Here is a 21307-nt window from a genome sequence, read left to right as displayed (position 1 = left end):
CTGAAAGGTTCATTCACCTTATAAAAAAAAATATCCTTGACATTCAGACAGTCCAATTACTTTCTTTATAACGTAGACCTGCGTATACATGAAGATTCTTTCCCATCACCATAAATGGTATAAATTGAAATAAAGAGTACAATAGCATCAATTCACCACAAATTAACAATATAGTTGCATAAAAAGCTATAAAGATTTCATTAATGAATAAGTTTTAGTCTATAAAATAACCGGCAACGCCCAAAAAGAATGAATAACATTTTTTACGGACTTGTGATTTATCGAATTTTGATAATAAACACATTCATGTGGAGATTATTTTTGTTCGTTTCGGGTGCCTTTTACTGCGAAACAAGTGTATTTTTTTTTCTGGATGTTTTCTGCTGCACTTGAAATACTTTTATGCTTGAACCACTTTTGTCTGATTTTTTTTTTCAATAATTGATTTTTAACGGTTCTTTAAGTTTTGAAAATTATCTTTCGTTCATTGAGTTTCGTTAAAATTCCATTTAATCTGATCATATTCAAATCTTCAAAAGCCGTTAAATTCTTCAAATACAATTTTGTCTAATTTAATTAAGATAATTAGCATTTCTACTCTAAACATATGTTATTCACGAATAATTTATGACCTAACGAAGCATCTTGACATCACCATTTGTTTCTATTCAAGAATTTCTTTCATATGCCTTACGTAATCGGGGATTAAATGCTAAGGAAAACAAAGTGTCTGATAGAATATCTACAGACATATCTTATAATTATACATATTAGATATTGCACGCTTACAGACCGGAAAATTATTTTTAGCACAATCTCTAAATCTTGTATGTTGAGCAAGTGTACCACATAGGTAGAGAAAGAATTGTAATGGAAATTCATTAGACTAGTTTTTTAATTTATAGCCACGCACTTTTTGGTTTCTATTTTATCTTTCCTTTTTTACCATCCATTCAACTTGAATAAGAACATAAATAACGTTACTTTATGTGTTATGATCTGTATCACTTATCAAAATGTGATAAAGTACTGACACAAATATTTCGTTCTCTTCTTCATATGAGGACAGTAAAATTATTAGTTGAATGATTTTTTCTCGTTTTACAACTGATGCTGCGCGATGAGAGACATGAAGAGAGTCAAATATCGTTCCGGAATAAAATTGTTGGATGTGAATTTGCTACTGACTAGTAAGCAACGCAGTTTTACAGCTGTATATTAATCACTGAATTTTTGATTACTCAACTTTTATCAGCTTTAAAGCCGAGTAGATAAGGATGTCAATAAACCATTGATATATCCACAGCCACAGTAAATTCTTCTGTATATGCGACTTAATGCTGCTCAAAATTCACTCTTACTTTTAATTCCAAAACACAGCTAATATGCTTTCCCGATACCGGGACCGGGACCGGGAAATCCCGGGACTTTCCCGTCCCGGTCCCGTCCCGAGTCCCGAAAATCTTCCGGGACTGGTCCCGCGGGACCAGCTTTTAGAAATTTTCTTATAAAATCTTAACAAAACAAAAAAAAAATAAAAATTAAAGACGTTTAATTTGTAATCAAAAATTTAAAATCAAAATAAATTATTTAATTTTATCAAAAAACATGAGAAATATGGAGCTATAAATTCGTATTTTGAATGTTTTTGAGTTAAAAATTTAAAATTTATTTTGATCTTCTAATTTTTGTTTTGAAACGCAGTGGCAAATGATATAAACCCAAATATAACAAACCCATTTAAATAAACCTGTCGATTTTCAGTTAATTTAAGCCTTTTTAAAAATTTAAAGGTTCAATGCTTTTTAAATTGATTACAAATATTAGAGATTATTTCTCATAACTAAGATTTGTTTCTTCATAATCATATAAACGGCGAATATGATAATTAAACTCATAATTTTTTAGTGTTATTCTATTTTAAAATCATTTAAAACTAGTCAGGTTCAAGAGTTTTAATAATTTATATCCATCATTAAATTTTTGACAATACATATTAAGTTTAAAAACACTGAAAAAACATTAAAATATTGAACTTTTTAGCACATATTTTTTTTTCGGGAAATCCCGGGATTTCCCGGTCCCGTCCCGATCCCGTCCCGGTCCCGGAAAAGTTTCGGGACCGGGATTTCGGGAAAACATAACAGCTAATGCAATATATATGTCTAATGCAAATTTAATGGAACAGTAATGCAGTGTATTCACATGAATGTGAGCAGTAAGAAGCACAGAAATGTAATGTAACGAGCATGAAAAAAAGAGGCGATTTGCTGTGAAAATAAGAAAGTCACTTAAGAGCAATAAAACAATATTTATAATGACCATAAAATTATTTACATACATTGTAACTGCTCGAATGCTCAGGTATCAAAACGGGTGTAGGACATTTGCCCACTGACACTTGCCCACTGGTACATTAGCCCACTGACATTAGCCCACTGGTACATTAGCCCACTGGTACATAAGCCCACTGGTACATAAGCCCACCGGTACATTTGCCCACTGGTACATTAGCCCACCGGTACATATGCCCATTGGTAGATAAGCCCACTGGTACATATGCCCACTGATGCATATGCCCACCGGTACATATGCACATTGGTACATAAGCCCACCGGTACATTTGCCCACTGGTACATAAGCCCACAGGTACATATGCCGACTGATGTATATGCCCACTGGTACATAAGCCCACTGGTTCATATGCCCACTATAGTGGAAAAAATTTAAAAAAATTTTTTTTTAAATACTTTTTTTTTCTGTTATATTATTATTTTTTTTAAAATATCGCATGATTTTCTTGATGATTAATCATTAGCTTCTGCCCATGAATTTTTGGCTTTTCTCATAGTCTTTTGGCTGATACAAGGCAAGATCTTCATCAATGAAGCTTCTATATGTACTAGAAAAAGTCTTCTATTTTAAGGTTGACGTAATTGACAGAAACATTTAGCCCTAGTTAGACAACTAGTTCCTAATTGACATTCGGAGCCAGTGAACTCCTTCTGTTAAGCAGTTTCTTGTTGGTAGAATAGGTAAGGTGATTGGCTAAATTTTGGTATGGTAATTTGGAGAAGGTTTTTCTGTTTTCTTCAAAAGGCATTTTATTTATACAGAAAGCATATATAGATGTATCTTCTTGAAGGTAAATAAAATGCAGACTATTACTGCATGTAGATTTAATATTATGAAGAAAAAAGCTACTGATTAAGAAAGTATAGATTTATGCAGCGTTGTCACTTATCGTTTTGCTACCAAAGGCATAAATCTATCACAGACATTAGCTTTTGATAAGCAAGCAAATTTGCCTTCTTGTAAGCTTGCCTAGTGAAAATCAATACCTAAGCAAAGGCACTACCTAGCCAAAGACAATAGTTTTTTCCTCTGTCTAAGCACTGCTTATGATAAGAATACCTTTGTAGGCATAGGCAAAAACTATTGCCTTTGGCTTGGCAGTGCCTTTGCTTAGGTATTGGTTTTCGCTATGCAAGGCTACAAGAAGGCAAATGTGTTTGTCTATCAAAAGCTAGTGCCAAGACAAAGTTAAAGCTCCCATGATAGAGCTAGGCATATTTCCACAGATACCTATCTTACAGCTCTAGATTTATGTATTGAGAATAGGCACACAGTATCCAGTCATCTAGAAAATCATGATATATTTTTTAAAAAATATATAATATAGACACCTAAACAAAAAAATAAATAAATATTAAAAAAATATTTTTTCAAATTTTTTCCACTAGCTATCATATGAACCAATGGGCATATGTACCAGTGGGCATATGTACCGGTGGGCTTATGTACCAGTGGGCAAATGTACCGGTGGACTTATGTACCAATGGGCATATGTACCGGTGGGCATATGCATCAGTGGGCATATGTACCAGTGGGCTTATGTAACAATGGGCATATGTACCGGTGGGCTAATGTACCAGTGGGCAAATGTACCGGTGGGCTTATGTACCAGTGGGCATATGTACCAGTGGGCTAATGTACCAGTGGGAAAATGTCAGTGGGCTAATGAACAGTGGGCAAATGTACAGTGGGATTTTGTCGGTAACCCATCAAAACAGCAACAAAGGGCGAGGAAAGCTCAAACTTTTTTAGCTTCTCGAATTGCCTGGAAAAAAAATATTTAATCTTTAATAATTCTGCTCATCGAGGTGTGGAAACGACTTGTTGATTTATTATTATGCCACACTGCACTCTCCATAAAAAAAATATAAAATTGAATGTATGTTGTGCTTTTATATCACAATTTCCCTCGTGCTGATGCTTAATGGACAAGTTTTTCATTTCATTTGAGTATGAAAAAAATATTTATTGTGATGAGAGTAAGCACGAGATTCGAGAGAGTAAAATGGAGCTACAGAATGATTTCTCCGCAAAAAAACTGGTTGAAAAGTCACTGGCTTTTGTTTTGGTTTGTAAATCATGCGCATTTTTTGTTGGATATTGTGGGGATTTGAAGATTAAATATTTTGAAGTATCTGAAATGTTTCGCAATATTTTCGACAATGACAATCACAACAATGACTAGAAATTGCTTGATTTAAACTTTAAGTATTGAGTACGAAAATCATTTTGCATGATCGTGATTAGAATACATAGTAATAGACAAATTTTATAAGTGGACAGCTGATTCACCGCTATAAAAAAATACTTAACTTCGTGATCAATTTGAACTTTAGACTGCTTTAGACTAGAAAATGAGTCATTGACTCTAAAATTGAAGGTATACATCACCATAAAGAGGCTTTAATTTTTGTTTTGAAGGCTGGAATACCTCAGTGTTATTGACTCATCTGCAAAATGGTCATAATGTGTCATTGAACAGCAATTATTTAAGTGATGAGGATAGGAATATGAAAGAAGAGGTTTTGGTGAGAAATTGGCCGGAAACAAGATGGATTTGAACTTGTGTTTAGCGATTGAATGAATTATAGATTCCTGCCTGGCTACTTGATTACTTGTATTGTTTCTTATAAATTGGCTGATCTGTCATTCTAGTTTGATAATGACCCTCTGGATCTTTAAGACTAAAACTCGAAATTAACTCGAATTTTGTTTGGAATTGAATCGAATTGAGCTGACTTTTCCAGACAAAGTTTAGACTTTGTGCCATTTTCCTCTTAGCCAATTATTCAATTTGAATTAAATGCTGTGACTTGCATCTTGCAAACTGACTTTCTTAGTTAAGCTAAATACTGACCAGTTGACAGATTCAAAGTCTGTCACAAACTAGATCATTTTTATCATATTTCTGATCAGAAGCATAAGTAAACACTCATCAAATCATTGACTGTCAAAGACTATCAATTCACAATTTATTCACTACAATGTCAATCCAGCCAACCATATCGAGCAGTTAATCTGCGCTGTCCAAATAGAGAAAGTGCTAAAAATGAAAAACTCTACCTTCACCACATGATATCTCTTCATTCCATTCGATAAAATACAAAAAAATAATTTTTCTTCTCAGTTCAGCTTTGTATTTCATTGAGTTTTGAGTAGAAAATTTTTTCTGTTAGCTGTGCCAAATTAAAGGAAGCAAGTGAAGAAAAAAAAAAGCCAAAATCAATCAATTAAAATATGTAAAAATAAAATTTGTATAAAGCAGGAGATTTTTCTAGATAGTTAGTGATAAATATTAGCGAATTTTCTCAACGAATTTACAACAAATTAATACATATTCAGTCACAATAAGAAAGGAAGTAATGACATAAAACGAGGTCACGGGATGTGTCAGGATATTTGAATAAAAAAAAAGTTTAATTAATAAGAGCCAATCCTTAATTTTTCATTAAGCGCTCTTTTATGTCAGACAATATTTGTGAATTAAATTAGGTAAAAATTCATTAAGTTTTTCGTGAAAAATATCGGAAAAACAGAAAAATATTTCCTCCGCCTCCGCCCTTTTTCCGCACACAATAAAGAGAAGAGAAAAAAAGCGAGCAATGGAATCCTTTGTGGACAAATAAAAAACTGTTTGAGGAAGGAAAACGAGATTACATAATTGTCCAAAAAAAAGAAAATTTAGAGACTAGAATTTCCACGATTATTAAATGTGTGCTTTTCATGTCAAGACGACGACAAATTTTGCTGAAAAAAAAGGAAGTTCAATCCGCTTAGCATTTGTTTCATGTTGAAAACGTTTTAAATTTAGAAAAAGAAAAAAAAAAGTTTTTCCTTCTTATTTTCCTCATTGTTGAATGCGAGTTACAAAGTGAGTGAAAAAAAACATTTTTTTTTTGTTTATACTCATAGAAAAAGATGTGCAAATTCTCAATTTTTATTTAGTGCTCTGTAATAAATTTTGAAATGTGGTCAAATTTGGTTGAAATTGTGAGATTTTTGGATGATTTTTAAAAATTACATACTTCACAAGATCTTTCAGAAATCATTGTTTACTGAAATTTTCAATTTTTAATGAAAAACGAATCATTAGACTATTAAGACTATAAAGTCACTAGGCAAGACTATCTCGAACAGAAAAAGAGCATCCTCATTTGCATGCTTAATTATATTGATTGAGTAGATTCATGAACTCGATCATTTAAGTTATACTTACTTACTTACTCCCTTAGCTGAGGAGTACGCTGGCCCATTGCCGCGTTTAAAGAACATCTGTAGACAGCTCTATCTTTCGATAACATCTGCCAATTTGGGATATTGAGAACTTTAGTGTCCTTATTAACACAACCAATCCAGGACATTTTCGGTCTTCCTCTTGATTTAATGTTATTTGAATTTAGAAATGAATTTGGGTGACAATTCTCTAAAATTGTAAATATAGACTCCGAAAAGTACATTATTTCGTAAAAAGTGATCTGCCGCTTGTTACTGCAAATTATTTATTTATCATTTATTAAAAGTAGTTCACAGTTTCATTTTGTTGGACATCCAGTTGATTTAATTGATTTTTGAATAATTGATTAAATGACCCAAGGGAAATTAATGAAATGTGCTGTATCACAAATTGTTCGAATGACAAAAACCAATTTTCATGCAGTTTCATGGTTTGAACAGTGAAAAGGCACTTAAATCCTTCCTGGTATCGAGTTGCAGTTACTGACTTGAAGAAGATTAGGGATTACAATAATTATTAGGAATAAGGGATTTACCATTTATTGCTTTAGAGCTGTGATTTCCTGGAAGATCCATAACATCACTCGAATATCTCAATTCCTCTCATGCTCTAATCGAACAACTCTGCAGCATTTAGTTGCTAAAATTTAACCACACACACGATTCCATCATAATTAATTCAAATTTTAAAATAGAATCTTACATCTTTTTCTATGAGTGTAACTGAGTATCTGACGATAGACTGAAAATAGATCGAACGAAGTTTAGAAGAAGAAAAGTGAAAATAAAAAAAAAAGTTTAAAGGCAGTTCAAAATCGTGATAACTGTAAACAAATTGCTGTGTTTTTCTTGCTAATGCAGAACGACTATTTCTCACCACCATCGTCAATCAAAATCAATTGTTGGCTTTTTTTCTACCACGACGCGTTAAAATACCATTAAAAATTTAATAGTAAGCTCCTTATATCCACCCTCCCCAAACATTTAATACTCACCATTAAGCACAATAAATCAAAAAAAAAAGTCATTGTTAGTGTTTGGTATATCAAATAAAGTATAAATCATGTTTGGATGTTGTTGTGTAAACAAAAAAGCCCTCAAAAAGGAGCAAGCTATAATCGAATCGAAAACGACCGCAGAAGCGGATAACGATAAAAAATTAAATCAAAATGACAACAATAATGTCGATACGAAGGAATCACCAAAAAAAGTATCAGCAACAGATGCGACTTCACCCGTTAGTGAAGGACGTAATGATAAAAGTAATAGCAGTGAAGAAGGAAATAATTTTAATCTCAGCGGCCTAATTATGAGTGATGGCTTAGTAGGTATGTGTGTGACTCTTAATTTAATTGAAAATATCCAACAGAGTGAAAATCTTGAGATTATTTTTCTTTTTAATTAACTTTCTTCTCGGACAACATGATGATGCTCTGATTTGAGTTTAGAGGTTCCAATTGAGATGTTTCTTTGGGATATGCTGATGTCTATCGTTGATTTATTGTGTGATTGTGGTGAAAAAAATGTCAATTGATTTGAGTGCAATAAACTGGTTTTTAATTGAATTGCTTCAGAACTGCACGATGAACCTGTTTTCAGTATAGAATATGTGATTCCATTTATTCCTGCTTGTTGATTGGATGTTGGATAAGAATATACATTCTAATATTTATTAATCCTTGACATTTGGTAAGGACAGAGCTAAGAATAGAATGATACTCGAATGTTTATCAGAATCTCAATGGGATTAAGACTTAGTGACCCTCTTTATCTGCTTTGTTGGCCGGACGAAGCAATTGTGATTCAAGACATATTTACTTACTTACTTTGATGGCCGTACAGATCAATTGTTATGCATGGGCTCCCTTAATTTGCGGATGAAGTTGGCTCTATCACTGATAGCAGCTTGCCAATGTCAAGTGCATTACTATCTCATTGACAGCATCTTGAGACCTTCCTCAATCGAAAGTGCTGATATTGCATGTTCAAAGCATGGTACATTGGACATACCGAACTTTTACCGAATTGGTTCCGTAGAGCTAACAGGAAATCTTAAATGAACACTCAGGAATTCTATAACAGATCGTACATCGCAGTGCCTTTTCGTCTTCAACGGTTCCTATTCTTTATTCTGTCTATCTACCAGCAGATCAGTCCTATGACCCACAATCACAAGTCATACTATATTCTTTGTTAAATTATAATTGATAATGGAAATTGATACAAGATAATCAAAACATTAAGCATCACTCGATTAATTGTCAAAATAACTTGACAAAATTCACTTAAGTTCAATTGCCTGAAGTAGTACAACAATCACTCATTCGTGAGCAAACAAAGTAAATACAATCTTCTACCCCAGATCCATAGCAACCTCATCTCCTAAAATTCAAACACGACCTCAAATATCGGAATCTCTACCTCATCACGAGAAGTTAAATTACGAATATAGATACAGAAATAACAAAGTTTTATTTTTTTTATGATGTTTATTGAATCAATCTCTTCCATTTAATTTCATTTCTTTTTTGGCTTTTACACGCTTACCCAAATGATAACATAAATGTGCTCTGACATTAATTCCACTTTTGCGTACATATTGAATGTATATAACAAACACAATATAAATGTTGATGACGACCGTCCAGAGGAAATTGATATACAATTGAAGAGTCGTTTAGAACGTGAAAAAAGTACAGATACAACGTCAGGCGGTAGTAATATAACTGTTATTGAAGGTCATGTACCTGACGAATCTGTATCGAATTTACACGATGTTGATTTATGCAATAATCTATTAAATAATAATCATATTGTTAATAATGTTTCAAAAAATATTGATAATAATCATGTTGTGGATATTGAAATTGAAAGTGATAGACATAGTGCCAAAAATAATAATGGAAATGACTCAATATCTAAAATAAATTCAAATACATCGACAAGATTACCGGGCTGTTTAATTCGACGTGATTCATCGCGTGCTTCCGTTAAAAAGAAAGTTAGATGTAGTGAGACAGCTGAAGTCATTCCAGCACCTGATTACTTTATTAATGCTGATGATTTGCATGCTGAAGAGGATGAAGATGATGTCTTTTGTGATGAAGTTCCAGCACAAATACCGAGAGGAAATATGTGTACACCATATGTTGCACGAAAAGGATCACTTCCAGTTGTCGAGCCATTACCTGAGTGGTTTCCCAATCCGAGGTTCTTTAGAATTATAAATCTTTTATATCTTGTTGAGTCTCACAGCCAGAAGAGATGAATATTTTAACCCTTAAACCTCGTTTCATATTACATTACCTTTTTTTTGGCTCATGATGAAGTACTTAACTTCATATTTTATTTATGTTTTGGTCTCCCTCATCAGACACGTTTTTTCCTTCCGTTACTTTATGTTCTGATCTGTATTTTATTTTGTTACTTCCATTGTTTATTCACTTTGATTTGGTTTGTTGACCATTTTTATACATTTGTCAGATTATTGTTATTTATTTCATGCCGATTATACTAATTTAAGCATTAAGCTGTCAAGAAGCGCCGTCATTCACTGCTTGAGACTTTTTTATGGCATGGATGTGGATTTTATTCATATTTTGTCTATGCGAAGTCTAGATTATACAGTTTATGCTTTTACTATACTTTCTCTAAGAGCGTCTATAGCTTAATATGTATTTTCTAGATCAGACATAGTCTCGACTGACAAAATGCGCTTCTGTGCCTTAAAAACGGTGTCTTTTTGACTGTCAATGCTCATTTTAGATTATTTTTAACTTTAAAAAGCACTTACATTATTTCACCTTCATTGTACGTGAATTTCATGAATGAAGTCATACTGTTTATAATTCGTTTATGAATTTTTTATGTACCTCTTCCTCATTCATAGCAAGCAACATTGTTTTATGATCCAATACCTCAACAAACAATTTTTTCTCTCCATAATTTGATTTTTCTATATTAATATCCAGTGAGAGCTGTGATACACCGCCAACAACTCCGCTAACTCCGTTAGATGAATTAGCATTGAAACGACATCGTTTCTTTTCAAATTTAATGGATGCAGCACAATCAGCAATAACTAGTAACCGAATTAGATTTGATCAATTATCATCATTTGATTTCTCTCAATATGAATCGTCTCCAACTAACAGTAAATTTTGACTTTTTTCTTTAACCTGTAGTAGCTGTAGTGTTTATTGGGTGTTAAGATACACTCCCTGTAGTGTTTGAGATTCTTTGTGACACTTTATGTACTTACTTAATTATTATTACGTAGATTTAGACACTAATCTTGTCAGAATTGATTAAAGCTACAATTCTATCAAGAAAAACTCAACATCAATGTCAAATTACTAATTTTACTTCCTTTTCCTCAAACTTTTAGCTGCCCACTCTTTGCCAGCGGATTCGAAGGATTTGATTAATATAATTGGACGTCTAGAAAGAATAGTTTCACGTTTAGAACACTCCATACCACCAGAACACCGTGATTCCGAAACATCAACCGCCCCAACACGCGTTTCATCTTCATACAGTCAAACTGACTTAACATCACCCGACGAGAAATTTCTACCAACTGTTTTGCCGCATTTAGAGAAGCGTCTTGAACGCATTGAACAAGAACAGAGACGATCACGTGAAATTGCTGACGAAGAGATAAAGGACGATACACCTAAAGCCATGAGTGTTAACGCGTATGAGGATATTATTTTAGGATCATTAGCACAATATCTTGACTTATCAAATAAAATTGGAGGCGATGTTGCAACACATGCTGAATTTGTGAAGAAGGCATTCGATGCACAACTTCAATATGTGACAATGGCAAGTCAATCATCGGCACCAAATCAAAGCGATCTTCCAAAACTTCTCCAGCCAACTTCCGACCAAATTAATGCTATTCAGACTTTCCGCGAGAAAAATCGCACATCAAAATTCTTCAATCATTTGTCGGCAATCAGTGAAAGTATTCCGGCACTTGGATGGGTTTGTGTGGTAAGTTATGGACTATAAAATTTCTTAATTTCACTTTTTAATAAACATAAATTACTTGTTGATTTGCAGTCACCAACTCCCGGTCCACACGTAAAGGAAATGAATGATGCAGGACAATTTTATACAAATCGTGTATTGAAGGAATGGAAGGAAAAGGACATAACTCATGTAAATTGGGCAAAAGCATGGATTCAAACACTTACGGAATTGCAACAATATATTAAGCAATATCATACGACTGGAATTGTTTGGGCTGGCAAGTCAAAACCAGCTGCATCAAATGGATCAGCTCCACCACCTCCACCACCATTAGCTGGACTTCCACCACCGCCTCCAATGCCTGCTTTTAATCCAGCAGAAGCACAAGCAAATGATGACCGTAATGCACTTTTTGCAGCAATCAATCAAGGAGCTGATATCACAAAGAATTTAAAGAAAGTCACGTCTGATATGCAAACACATAAAAATCCAGGCTTAAGAGCCGGTCCAGCGCCTTACAAAGGACCAACTCCATTCAAACCAGCAATTGCCGTCAAGCCTGTCACAGCACCCGTTGATAAGCCACCAGTTTTCAATCGTGACGGCAAAAAATGGATTATTGAACATCAAAAAAATAATCCAAATCTCGTAGTTGAAAATGCTGAGATGAATAATGTCGTCTACATGTTCAAGTCTGAAAAGAGCACATTGACTGTGAAAGGAAAAATTAATTCAATCGTAATTGACTCATGCAAGAAATGCTGTGTTGTTTTCGACAACTTAGTATCATCAGTTGAATTTGTGAATTGTCAGAGCGTTCAAATGCAGGTATGTGCTATTGTTTTGGAATTTTTCTATAGATATATCATATCAACAGTAGACATTTGTCATGCCAAATGAGTATTTTGTTTGACATTGATCTAGGGAAGTTCGTTTATGATGTATAACAAATTGTACGGGTAGCAATGCCTTGAACATAACAATTTGATGGACATTATTTGTGAATTATCCTTGATGACATTTTCTGCATGCTTAATAATGTATATCTCTTTATTTTCAGGTTCTCGGTAAAGTTCCAACAATTTCAATTGATAAAACTGATGGATGCCAAATGTATTTATCAAAAGATTCATTAGATGTTGAAATTATCAGCTCTAAGTCAAGCGAAATGAATGTTCTGCTTCCGACTCCAGCAGGAGATGATTATGTAAGTTAATTAATGCATTTTACCCTTTATTAATGCCGTGCACGTAACAAAATATTTTTTTTCATTTAAGGTTGAGCAAGCAATACCGGAACAATTTAAAACTGTAGTCTCTGGAAATTCATTACAAACATCATGTAATGAATCTTTAGGTTAAAGATGATGAGATTTTGATTCGAAGATGATAAACCAAGTATTTTACATCAAGTAAATAATTATCATAATCATACGATTTACTCTTTCTAATCATCCACAACAACCCCCCCTTTTGTAAAGGAACAATTTATAATTAATTATACAAAAAAAAAATACATATTACAAAGGAAAATGATGAAGAAGAAATTCATAACAATTTACCTTAAAGTGATTTTTGAGAAATTAAAAAATTTTATTCATATAAAATAACAAACTTTTTATGATTTTTTTCCATAATTTTCAATCAAATTTTGTGAGTGAGTTTTCATTGTTCTTTCAAATAAACTTTAAAATGGTCAATAAAAATTCATATTTATTTCGAAATTAGCTGTTGTTATTGTTTGATTCTAGAAAATTCCCCAATAAGGTGCGATAACATGATTTACGTCATTGATAAAATGATAACATGAGTTATAAAAAAGGTTTGTAATTTTATGCTCTATCGTAAATCCATCTACTTCCTGCCTAAAAACTATGTCAAGTTCTAGAAAAGGTTCGATGAACTCAAAATATGTCAAAATAATGGGAGCAAATTTGTCTAAATTCTGATAAGAATGGTCCAGTTTTCAGTTGATCAAATGTTAACGGTTTTTTGAAATTTGAATTGAAATTTATGTTGTGCTGTCAGACATGCTGTCAGTATTATTGCTTGTATAATTTTCAATTTTGGTATTCTTGCGCAATGTTTATTTTCCAGGTCCTCAATATTTTAGGACAATAAAGCAGTTTTCCTTTAAAAATCTTTAGATTAATCAAAGCAGCCTTAATATTCATAAGAATTGTGGTAGGCAATTGAATTGTGAGGCAGTAAAAAATTAACGGAAATTCCAAATTTGAAAAATAACGAATGATCAAAATTCAAATGGACGTCCAAAAAACTCCCCTTTTGAACTTCAATTTGAATTTTTACCGTCTAATTTCCCGCTTAACTTACAGAGCAAACCAGTCTGGTTAGTCAGTCGTAAAATATTGTATAAATAAAGAGAAAATCATTTAAAAATCGTGCAATATTAGGAATTCATTGTGTTCAGTACTGTGAAAAGTCGCTGACATATGAGCCGTGGTGTAATTCAAGGAAATCAAATAGAATTTAATACAATAACGCATCAGTTTAGAGATTATTTAAGCAAAAATAATTTACGTGTCTTTTTCTGTGACAATTAAATATTTGCGTTACTTTTTAACACAATTTGTCAGTACTTGAAGAGTTTTTACGATAATAGTGGCGTTAAAATTGTCAAGAGCAATGTTTAGGGATCTAACTTAAAATGAATTTTAGACATATTATTTTTATTCTCGTATATTTCATCGTGTCTCTATGTATTTCAAGGTAACATTATGTATAGATGATAAAGCGGCTATGATATACATTAGAGAGGGTTCTATAGTGCGCATTTATGGACTTATTGATCAGATCATTAATATTTCATAAAATTATATGTTGCCAGGACATCATTAATTATTAACGTACATTTCAAATTTGAAATATGTAAAAATCCATGTGAAAAACTGTGTCAAATCCAAGGTCAATTAAATCAGTAAAAGGAGTTTTCTCGGTCAAATTCGGACTTAGGGTAAACAACCTAATTTTTTGTACAACCTATTTTTTTGTACAATACTGAAACTGATTTTAAAGCACTTTCCAGCAAAACTAATGAAAGAATTATCATTTAACTGATGTTTTAACAATCCTGACAAGTTTTCAGGATGATTAGAGCAGCCAGTTCCTTAAAAACTCAAAAAGAATTTTTCACGAAAAATTTAGATGCTTGCACAAAATTTGTAAATTTTTTACATCTCACTTTTATGGAAAACCCGATACTTTTATCAGTATGTTGTCAAGGAAAAAAGTAAGCTTAATTACACTAGATTTCATTCTTCGTTTCACTAAATTACTAGCAGTTGTCTAACAACAGATATTTTGATATTTGTAAAGCCAAATTTCAAACCTATTTTTTTGTACACAAAAACCTAAATATTTGTACGTTCAAAAATAAAATAACCGTCAAAATTTGTGTTGCTCGAATTGACTCAAAATATTAATTAAGTTTTTTCGGTGGATTTCTTGCATTTATCAATCATTAACTTAATTCTTATGATTTGTATACTTTTAAAGTGTAGTTTAAAAGTCAAATTAAAAGTTGATTCACACAAATTATTTACTTTGTAACGGTAATTTTTAATTTGAACGTCCAAAAAATTAGGTTTGACGTGTACAAAAAAATAGGATTTGTGTACAAATATTTAGGTTGAGACATAAAACTGCAAATTTTCAATCTTGTGCTGCATAACAACAAAAAGTATTGGTTTATACTAAAAGTACAATCAAAGAAGTATGGTTTAAAGCAAGTTATGATAGAAAAAGTTTGCTTTAAAGATGAAAATTTTTCACTTGAAGTTTAGTAAGTTGAGTTTGTACAAAAAAATAGGTTGTTTACCCTATGTAATTTATCACAAATATTGCGTAGCTAATCGAAATGGGCATGCTGAATGTTTGATTTTACGTCATTTAAATGCGCAAAAATAAAACCCTCAAGACCGGTTTATTATAATATTATTAATATTTCGCTTATCTTTTGATCCAGTAGTACATTCGATGAAACAGTGACAGATCTCGACAAAAATGAATCCCAAATTGAATTACCTCCGCTCAACATTGCAATCGCGTACGTGTCTATTTTTCATTCATTATAAATAATTCATATACGTAAACATAATAACAATGTTTGTAATTGAATTATAGTATAATTAAAAATTTGCATTTTTATCTATCCAAACGCCCTTCTCATTACTTTTTTTAGTGATAACTCACCAAATGTTGCCGAACATACGAACAATGACGAGATATTAAATTCAATAAATCAAGTTGCATCTGAACAAACAGAAATAGTAAATATCATAGCAGATGATAAGCAGAATGACGAAGCCGTTAAAAGTGAAGATAAGCCACCTGAACCCGATATTAACGAGTCAGAAGGAATACAAGAGAATTTGACAATTCCAGTCTTTTCGGAATGGACGCAACAGCAAATACAGGAAGCTGAAAAGAAGCTCGTTGAGCTCACTGGAAATTCAACAGAGTCGAACAAAGACACAAAAAATGAGACTGTCACAAAGCATCAGATTGTTAAAATGCGACAAAAGAACTACGCATCGCCCGATTGTGGAGCGAAAATTCTCGCAAATAATCCCGAAGCGCAATCAAGTTCCTCTGTACTCAGCGATAAGGATGAATATATGTTGAGTCCATGTACAGACCGTATTTGGTTTGTTATCGAGTTGTGTGATTCAATTCAAGCGAAACGTGTTGAGGTGGCTAATTTTGAGCTATTTTCATCGCCTCTTAAAGCTGTATCGATTTCAGTAAGTAATCGTTTTCCAACGAGAGATTGGACGATTGCAGGCCATTATGATGCTAAGTCAGAACGAGATGTTCAGGTTTTTGATTTAAAAGACGTCACGTTGTTTGGAAAATTTGTTCGGGTAAGTTTTTGTGTTGCTGCATTTTTATTTGCCTTTCTATTCGTGACGTATAATGAAAAGATGTTTTAGATGCTTTTCTCTGTTGCTTCGTGATGAGTAAGGCGCACTTATGGCATTTTTCACTGAGTCATTCACTTTTAGGATTAATAAACTTTAGTAACTAAAAGTTTGTTTCGTTAAATTTTAACGGTTTTTAAAATTTTAAATTTTACTGGAATTTTGACATTCAAATAAATGTTTCGTTAATTTTTAACGGTCGATTAAAATTCGAAATTAATGAACTGAGCCAAATTAAAATCTAATCAACATATTTTCAAATTAAAATCTTATCGGCCAGGTGTAACAAATTAAATTAGAGTGCACGGAAGTGCATAAAGCTTTATTACTAATAAAACTAATTAGCTGCTGACTCATCCACGAATAACAAATAAAGTATATCGAAAGTTATAATGCAGAAAAATAGCTAATCACGTATAGCCTTGACAAATATGCGATAAGAAGATATGAAAAATATTTGAAGTAAATATTGTTATTGTTTTCATTAGGTCGACTTGGAATACACAAACACCGAACATTACTGTCCATTATCTTTTTTTAGAATATTCGGTACCTCAGAGATTGAGGCCTTTGAAGTTGATAATGAACCTGACAGTAGAAACCATCACATAGATGAGGAAGAAGATTATACAAACAGTCATCACCAGAAAGCGGAAATTAGTAAGGACAATATATTGAATCGTGCAGGAGCCGTGGTAATGAGTATTGTACAAAAGGCTTCAGAAGTTCTCAAGAGCAATGGAAATGGTGCCAAACAGCATGTCATAAGCTCAAAACAATTTGAAGAAAATTGTATGTCATTAACACACGACATAATATGTGAAATTTGCTCAAATGACGAACGATTGACATTAAATAATATAATAACTTGCAAGAATTCAGCACTTAAAAATTTACTAGAAAAACAAGTAAAAGAATATTTGACAAATTCAGTGACATGCAATTCCATCCTTGGATTTGATCTTAAAAGTGACTCAATAGAAACAAATAAAAATTTTATTGCATCAATCTTGCCGGAAAAATACATAGCCGCAATGTGCAATCTTGTTGCCAGTGACCAAAAAGCATTACCAATAAGAATCGAGGATATTTCGGAAATTGCTTCAAAATTGATCTCAAAGAAGGATGAAGTTAGTTTGAAAAATATATCTGGTGATGTTCATTGTAAACAGCCGAATAATAATAGCAATGATTTAAAGAAAATTGAGTCTGAGGTACTAAAAAATGTTAATGAGTCATTGGAATCTAATGCATCACATACAAAGGATGTAAAGGATGAAAAAATGCAGGGAATTAATTCAACAAACGATCAAAATATTTTCAATCACGTTGAGAGAACTTTGCCGTACATTGAAGAGCCACAAGAGGAAATTGTAGTTCCAGAAGAAACAATAGAAACTGTCAATACACCTGAATCAACTGGACAGACTGAAACGAAGGAAATTCCTCCACAAAAAGAGGAAGAGAAGAAAATTGAAGTTCCAAAAGTTGATTTGACAGCAAAAAATAGTGAAATAAGAAGTTCAAAGCCATCTGAACCATCATCGACACATGTCTCGTCGCCGTCGACATCCGCGGAAGCAAAAGTAGAACAGACAATAGAAATAAAAAATAGTAAGGAGGAGTCGCGTTCAAATGTGCCCGAAAGTGTCTTTTTGCGATTATCGAATCGCATAAAAGTATTAGAAAAGAACATGACACTGTCGACGCAATATTTAGAGGAACTAAGTAGGAAATATAAGAAGCAGATTGAGGACTTACAGCAGTCATACTCGAAACTACAAATTCTGTACGATAATCTAAATCAGAGTAAGAAAGAGACAGACAAAAAGGATGTTGAAGATAAGCGACGACTCAAAGAGGACGTCCTTGAAATCAGCCAAAAAACCGATTTTCTCGAGATTGTTTTAATTATTCTCACATCAATGTTGATTCTTTTAATTATTTTTATAATTGTTCTGTTTAAGCGATTATCAATTTTAAGGGATGCATTTGTTATGAATGAATGTCGCACTAGTAGTGAAAATTTAGTGAATAATTCGGAGCACGTCAATCACGTTGTCATTGAAAAATCACGTACTGCATCAAGTAATAACAAGAAAAAGTCAAAACGTGTACGAAAAATATCGGCACCAAATATTCTCTCGCAACGGAATGGAATACACAACAATCATAAAGCTGAATTTGTTAGAACACAGACAGCATTAAGTCGGACACTGTCAGCGCCTGAGAAAGTTGCCGAAATTCTTGAAATTAAGGAAAATTTGCCACAAATTGAGCAGTCGACGGCGTTAGAAGAAAATGACGAAATTTTGCTGTCGGTTTTTGAAGATTTAAAGATCGACGATGTTTGCAAGGACAGCAGTGATGATGGACCAAAGAAAATTGAAGACTATGACTTTGACTCGGCGTCAACAGCTTCGGTCAAGACTGAAGAGCTTAAAAATTCAAATGGAAGTGTCAATTTCGTACGGCGACTATCATCGCCGACAACATTTCTAAAGCTGAAAAAGACAACAGCATTAAAAATTAAGAATGGACGATCGTCCGTATTAAATGATAAGTTTATGCTTAAAAAGGCAAAGTCGGAAAGTCCGCCAAATTTTAAGTCAAGTACTAGTAATATTCACCACATACAAAAGTCAAATTCATTTGAGGAAGATGCTCTAAAATTTAGAAAAAATAATTCCTTTAAAAAATTATTTAAAAAGCTTTTTTAAAAGTCATTTCATATATTTTTTTTATGATTTACTACTTATTGTATACTTAGACGTATAAGGGATGATATTATTAATTATTAATAAAAATATTGAAAATTTTATCTTATTTTTGTGATTATTTATTTCTGATTCGTACTGAATGTGACTGCTTTCAGATGATCATGTAGGGCTTTTAGTTGTTGATGTTCGGATGATGTCCATAAACTTTATTGTCAGAATTTTGAGTTCCTGCTCTTGAGTGAATTATAGGATATTGAGTCTCGGGATTCAAGAACCTGTTGGCAGAAAACTGGAAAACAGCTGTTTTCCACAAACCCTAGTTGAGACATTTGAAGTTAAATGCATGAATTTTCTAAATAGATCAAATTCAAATCAGAGCTCGATCTCGGCCTGAATCTTATACGAAGTCGAGTCAACTTTATCATACGAAATCCAAATCGACTCTAAGCTCGGAATGACCAAATGGTCTCTGTATGAAACTTCATGGCTCAAAAACAGAACTGGTTTCCGCAACTTAATTTTCTTCATATTAACTACATACTTGCTACATACCAAGAAATATGAAAAGAAGCTTTAGTCGCATGTGAATTTGAACACTTCGCATGTGTTCGCATTGAAAATTGCTGCATGCAGGAAAAAGTACGTTATGTCAGCATTTACTTACGTGTGATTATTGTTATTAATACTTTGAATCGGAATAATAACAAATTGTCTAGACTTTAATCAGATTTAGTTCAGATTTTATATGACAGTAAAATCCTATTTTTAGACGAAAATTGCAATTTTTAGAGATTTACGGATTTTCGAAATGTAAATTCGGTAGAGACGTAGTTTTAAGAAGCCACAAAATTAAGTTTTGTATCAAAAATTTCTAACAAATTGAGGTCTAATAAGAATTGTCGATCCCAGAAGACAGACATCCTTACTTACTTATTTATTTCGTTGGCCGAACAGGTCAACTGAGATCCATGAACTCTCTTAGTTGTCAGTCTGAAGCTGGCTCTATCGCTGCCAATAACTAATGCCTAAAACCCGGTCCCTATCAATAGCCTCTTTCCAAGAGATTTTTACTCGCCCTCATGTTCTTTTGTCCAAAGACAGACATTGTGACTCAAAACAACTCAATTCATTTCACAGCTCTACGGAAGTGTGAATTTTATTTATTATCACACCCTGTATTTCATATTAAAAGTCAATAAAGTTCATAATCGATTACATAAACATCGCAATATAGAACTGATAACGATCTAAAATTAGTCATGATTGAGTTGTTTGACAGCTATAACTTCATCAAATCACAGCAATTATCAATTCAATGTGATTAAACTTGACTTTTATGTTCCATTAAACGAGCTTGCAAAAAAAAATGCAATAATTAATTTAACACCTCCTGATGATCTGCAAATGAGCTGTAAAGTCGAAAATTAGCTTTAAAAAGACCAGATACTTACGCTGGCCGTACAGATCAAGTGCAATCCATGGCCTCCCTCAGTCGGTTTACTGAAGCTGACTCTATAGTTGAATACCGCTTGCCAAGTGTGCCACTATCTCTATCGACAGCTTCTTTCCAAAAAGACCAGATAATGCCTCAATACTTAAGGTTACAGCTGCTGACTTTCTGGATGGAAATAGATCTTGGGGTAGACCAATGAGCTTAAAAGATTACTGTGTGAGCAACGATGCAAAAGTGCTGAGAATTAGTAATTGACAAAAGTTATCTAAAGGCAGATCCAGCTTCCAACGAACTCTAAACGCTGCAATGGGTCCAAACAAAAAGCCTTCCATCTGACTCTGTTGCTGGCTGTAACACAAAGCTTGTTCAAATTCTCAGTTTTGACATCTTACTGGCATTCCTTCATTACCGTCCTACGCCATGTTGCTCTTGGACCAGAACGCCTTTTTCCCTTGTGGATTCCAACCAACGGCAGTTTGGCCAAGAGCAATCTTGTGTCTTTCCTCCAACTACGAAACTATTAAGCCAGTAAGTAAGTAACCATTTAAAAACAGGATTAAATATTTTTTTAGAAAATCAATTTTTATTTATACATTCGTTGTATACATCATTATTACTCTCGTTTTTCCT

The 21307-nt window shown here is 33.0% G+C and overlaps 1 protein-coding gene across 1 annotated transcript; it reads left to right on the top strand.

The window, feature by feature from the left end:
* The first annotated feature begins 7302 nt into the window (after nucleotides 1-7302).
* LOC139098507 (uncharacterized) lies at nucleotides 7303-19325 on the top strand. Its single transcript, XM_070650734.1, has 11 exons — nucleotides 7303-7916; nucleotides 9237-9798; nucleotides 10560-10741; nucleotides 10976-11586; nucleotides 11656-12393; nucleotides 12626-12772; nucleotides 12843-12906; nucleotides 14228-14294; nucleotides 15553-15630; nucleotides 15766-16447; nucleotides 16993-19325. Exons 1-11 carry the CDS (start codon nucleotides 7652-7654, stop codon nucleotides 19222-19224), a joined length of 5628 nt encoding a protein of 1875 aa, XP_070506835.1. The 5' UTR covers nucleotides 7303-7651; the 3' UTR covers nucleotides 19225-19325.
* The last annotated feature ends 1982 nt before the right edge of the window (nucleotides 19326-21307 follow it).

The sequence above is a fragment of the Chironomus tepperi genome, unplaced genomic scaffold (genome assembly GCF_022539635.2).
Source record: "Chironomus tepperi strain 1889 unplaced genomic scaffold, CSIRO-AGI_Ctep_v1 contig_445, whole genome shotgun sequence".
Lineage (NCBI taxonomy): Eukaryota > Metazoa > Arthropoda > Insecta > Diptera > Chironomidae > Chironomus > Chironomus tepperi.
The sequence above is the reverse complement of the archived record's forward strand: the minus strand, read 5'-3'. Positions and strand labels throughout refer to the sequence as shown.

Bases quoted from the DNA above. Each gene is read 5' to 3' on its own strand.
- LOC139098507 (XM_070650734.1), top strand. From the start codon at position 7,652: ATGTTTGGATGTTGTTGTGTAAACAAAAAAGCCCTCAAAAAGGAGCAA. The intron at 12,394-12,625 runs GTATGTGCTATT...CTTTATTTTCAG, and splicing joins GTCAGAGCGTTCAAATGCAG to GTTCTCGGTAAAGTTCCAAC. The intron at 15,631-15,765 runs GTACGTGTCTAT...TACTTTTTTTAG, and splicing joins CCGCTCAACATTGCAATCGC to TGATAACTCACCAAATGTTG.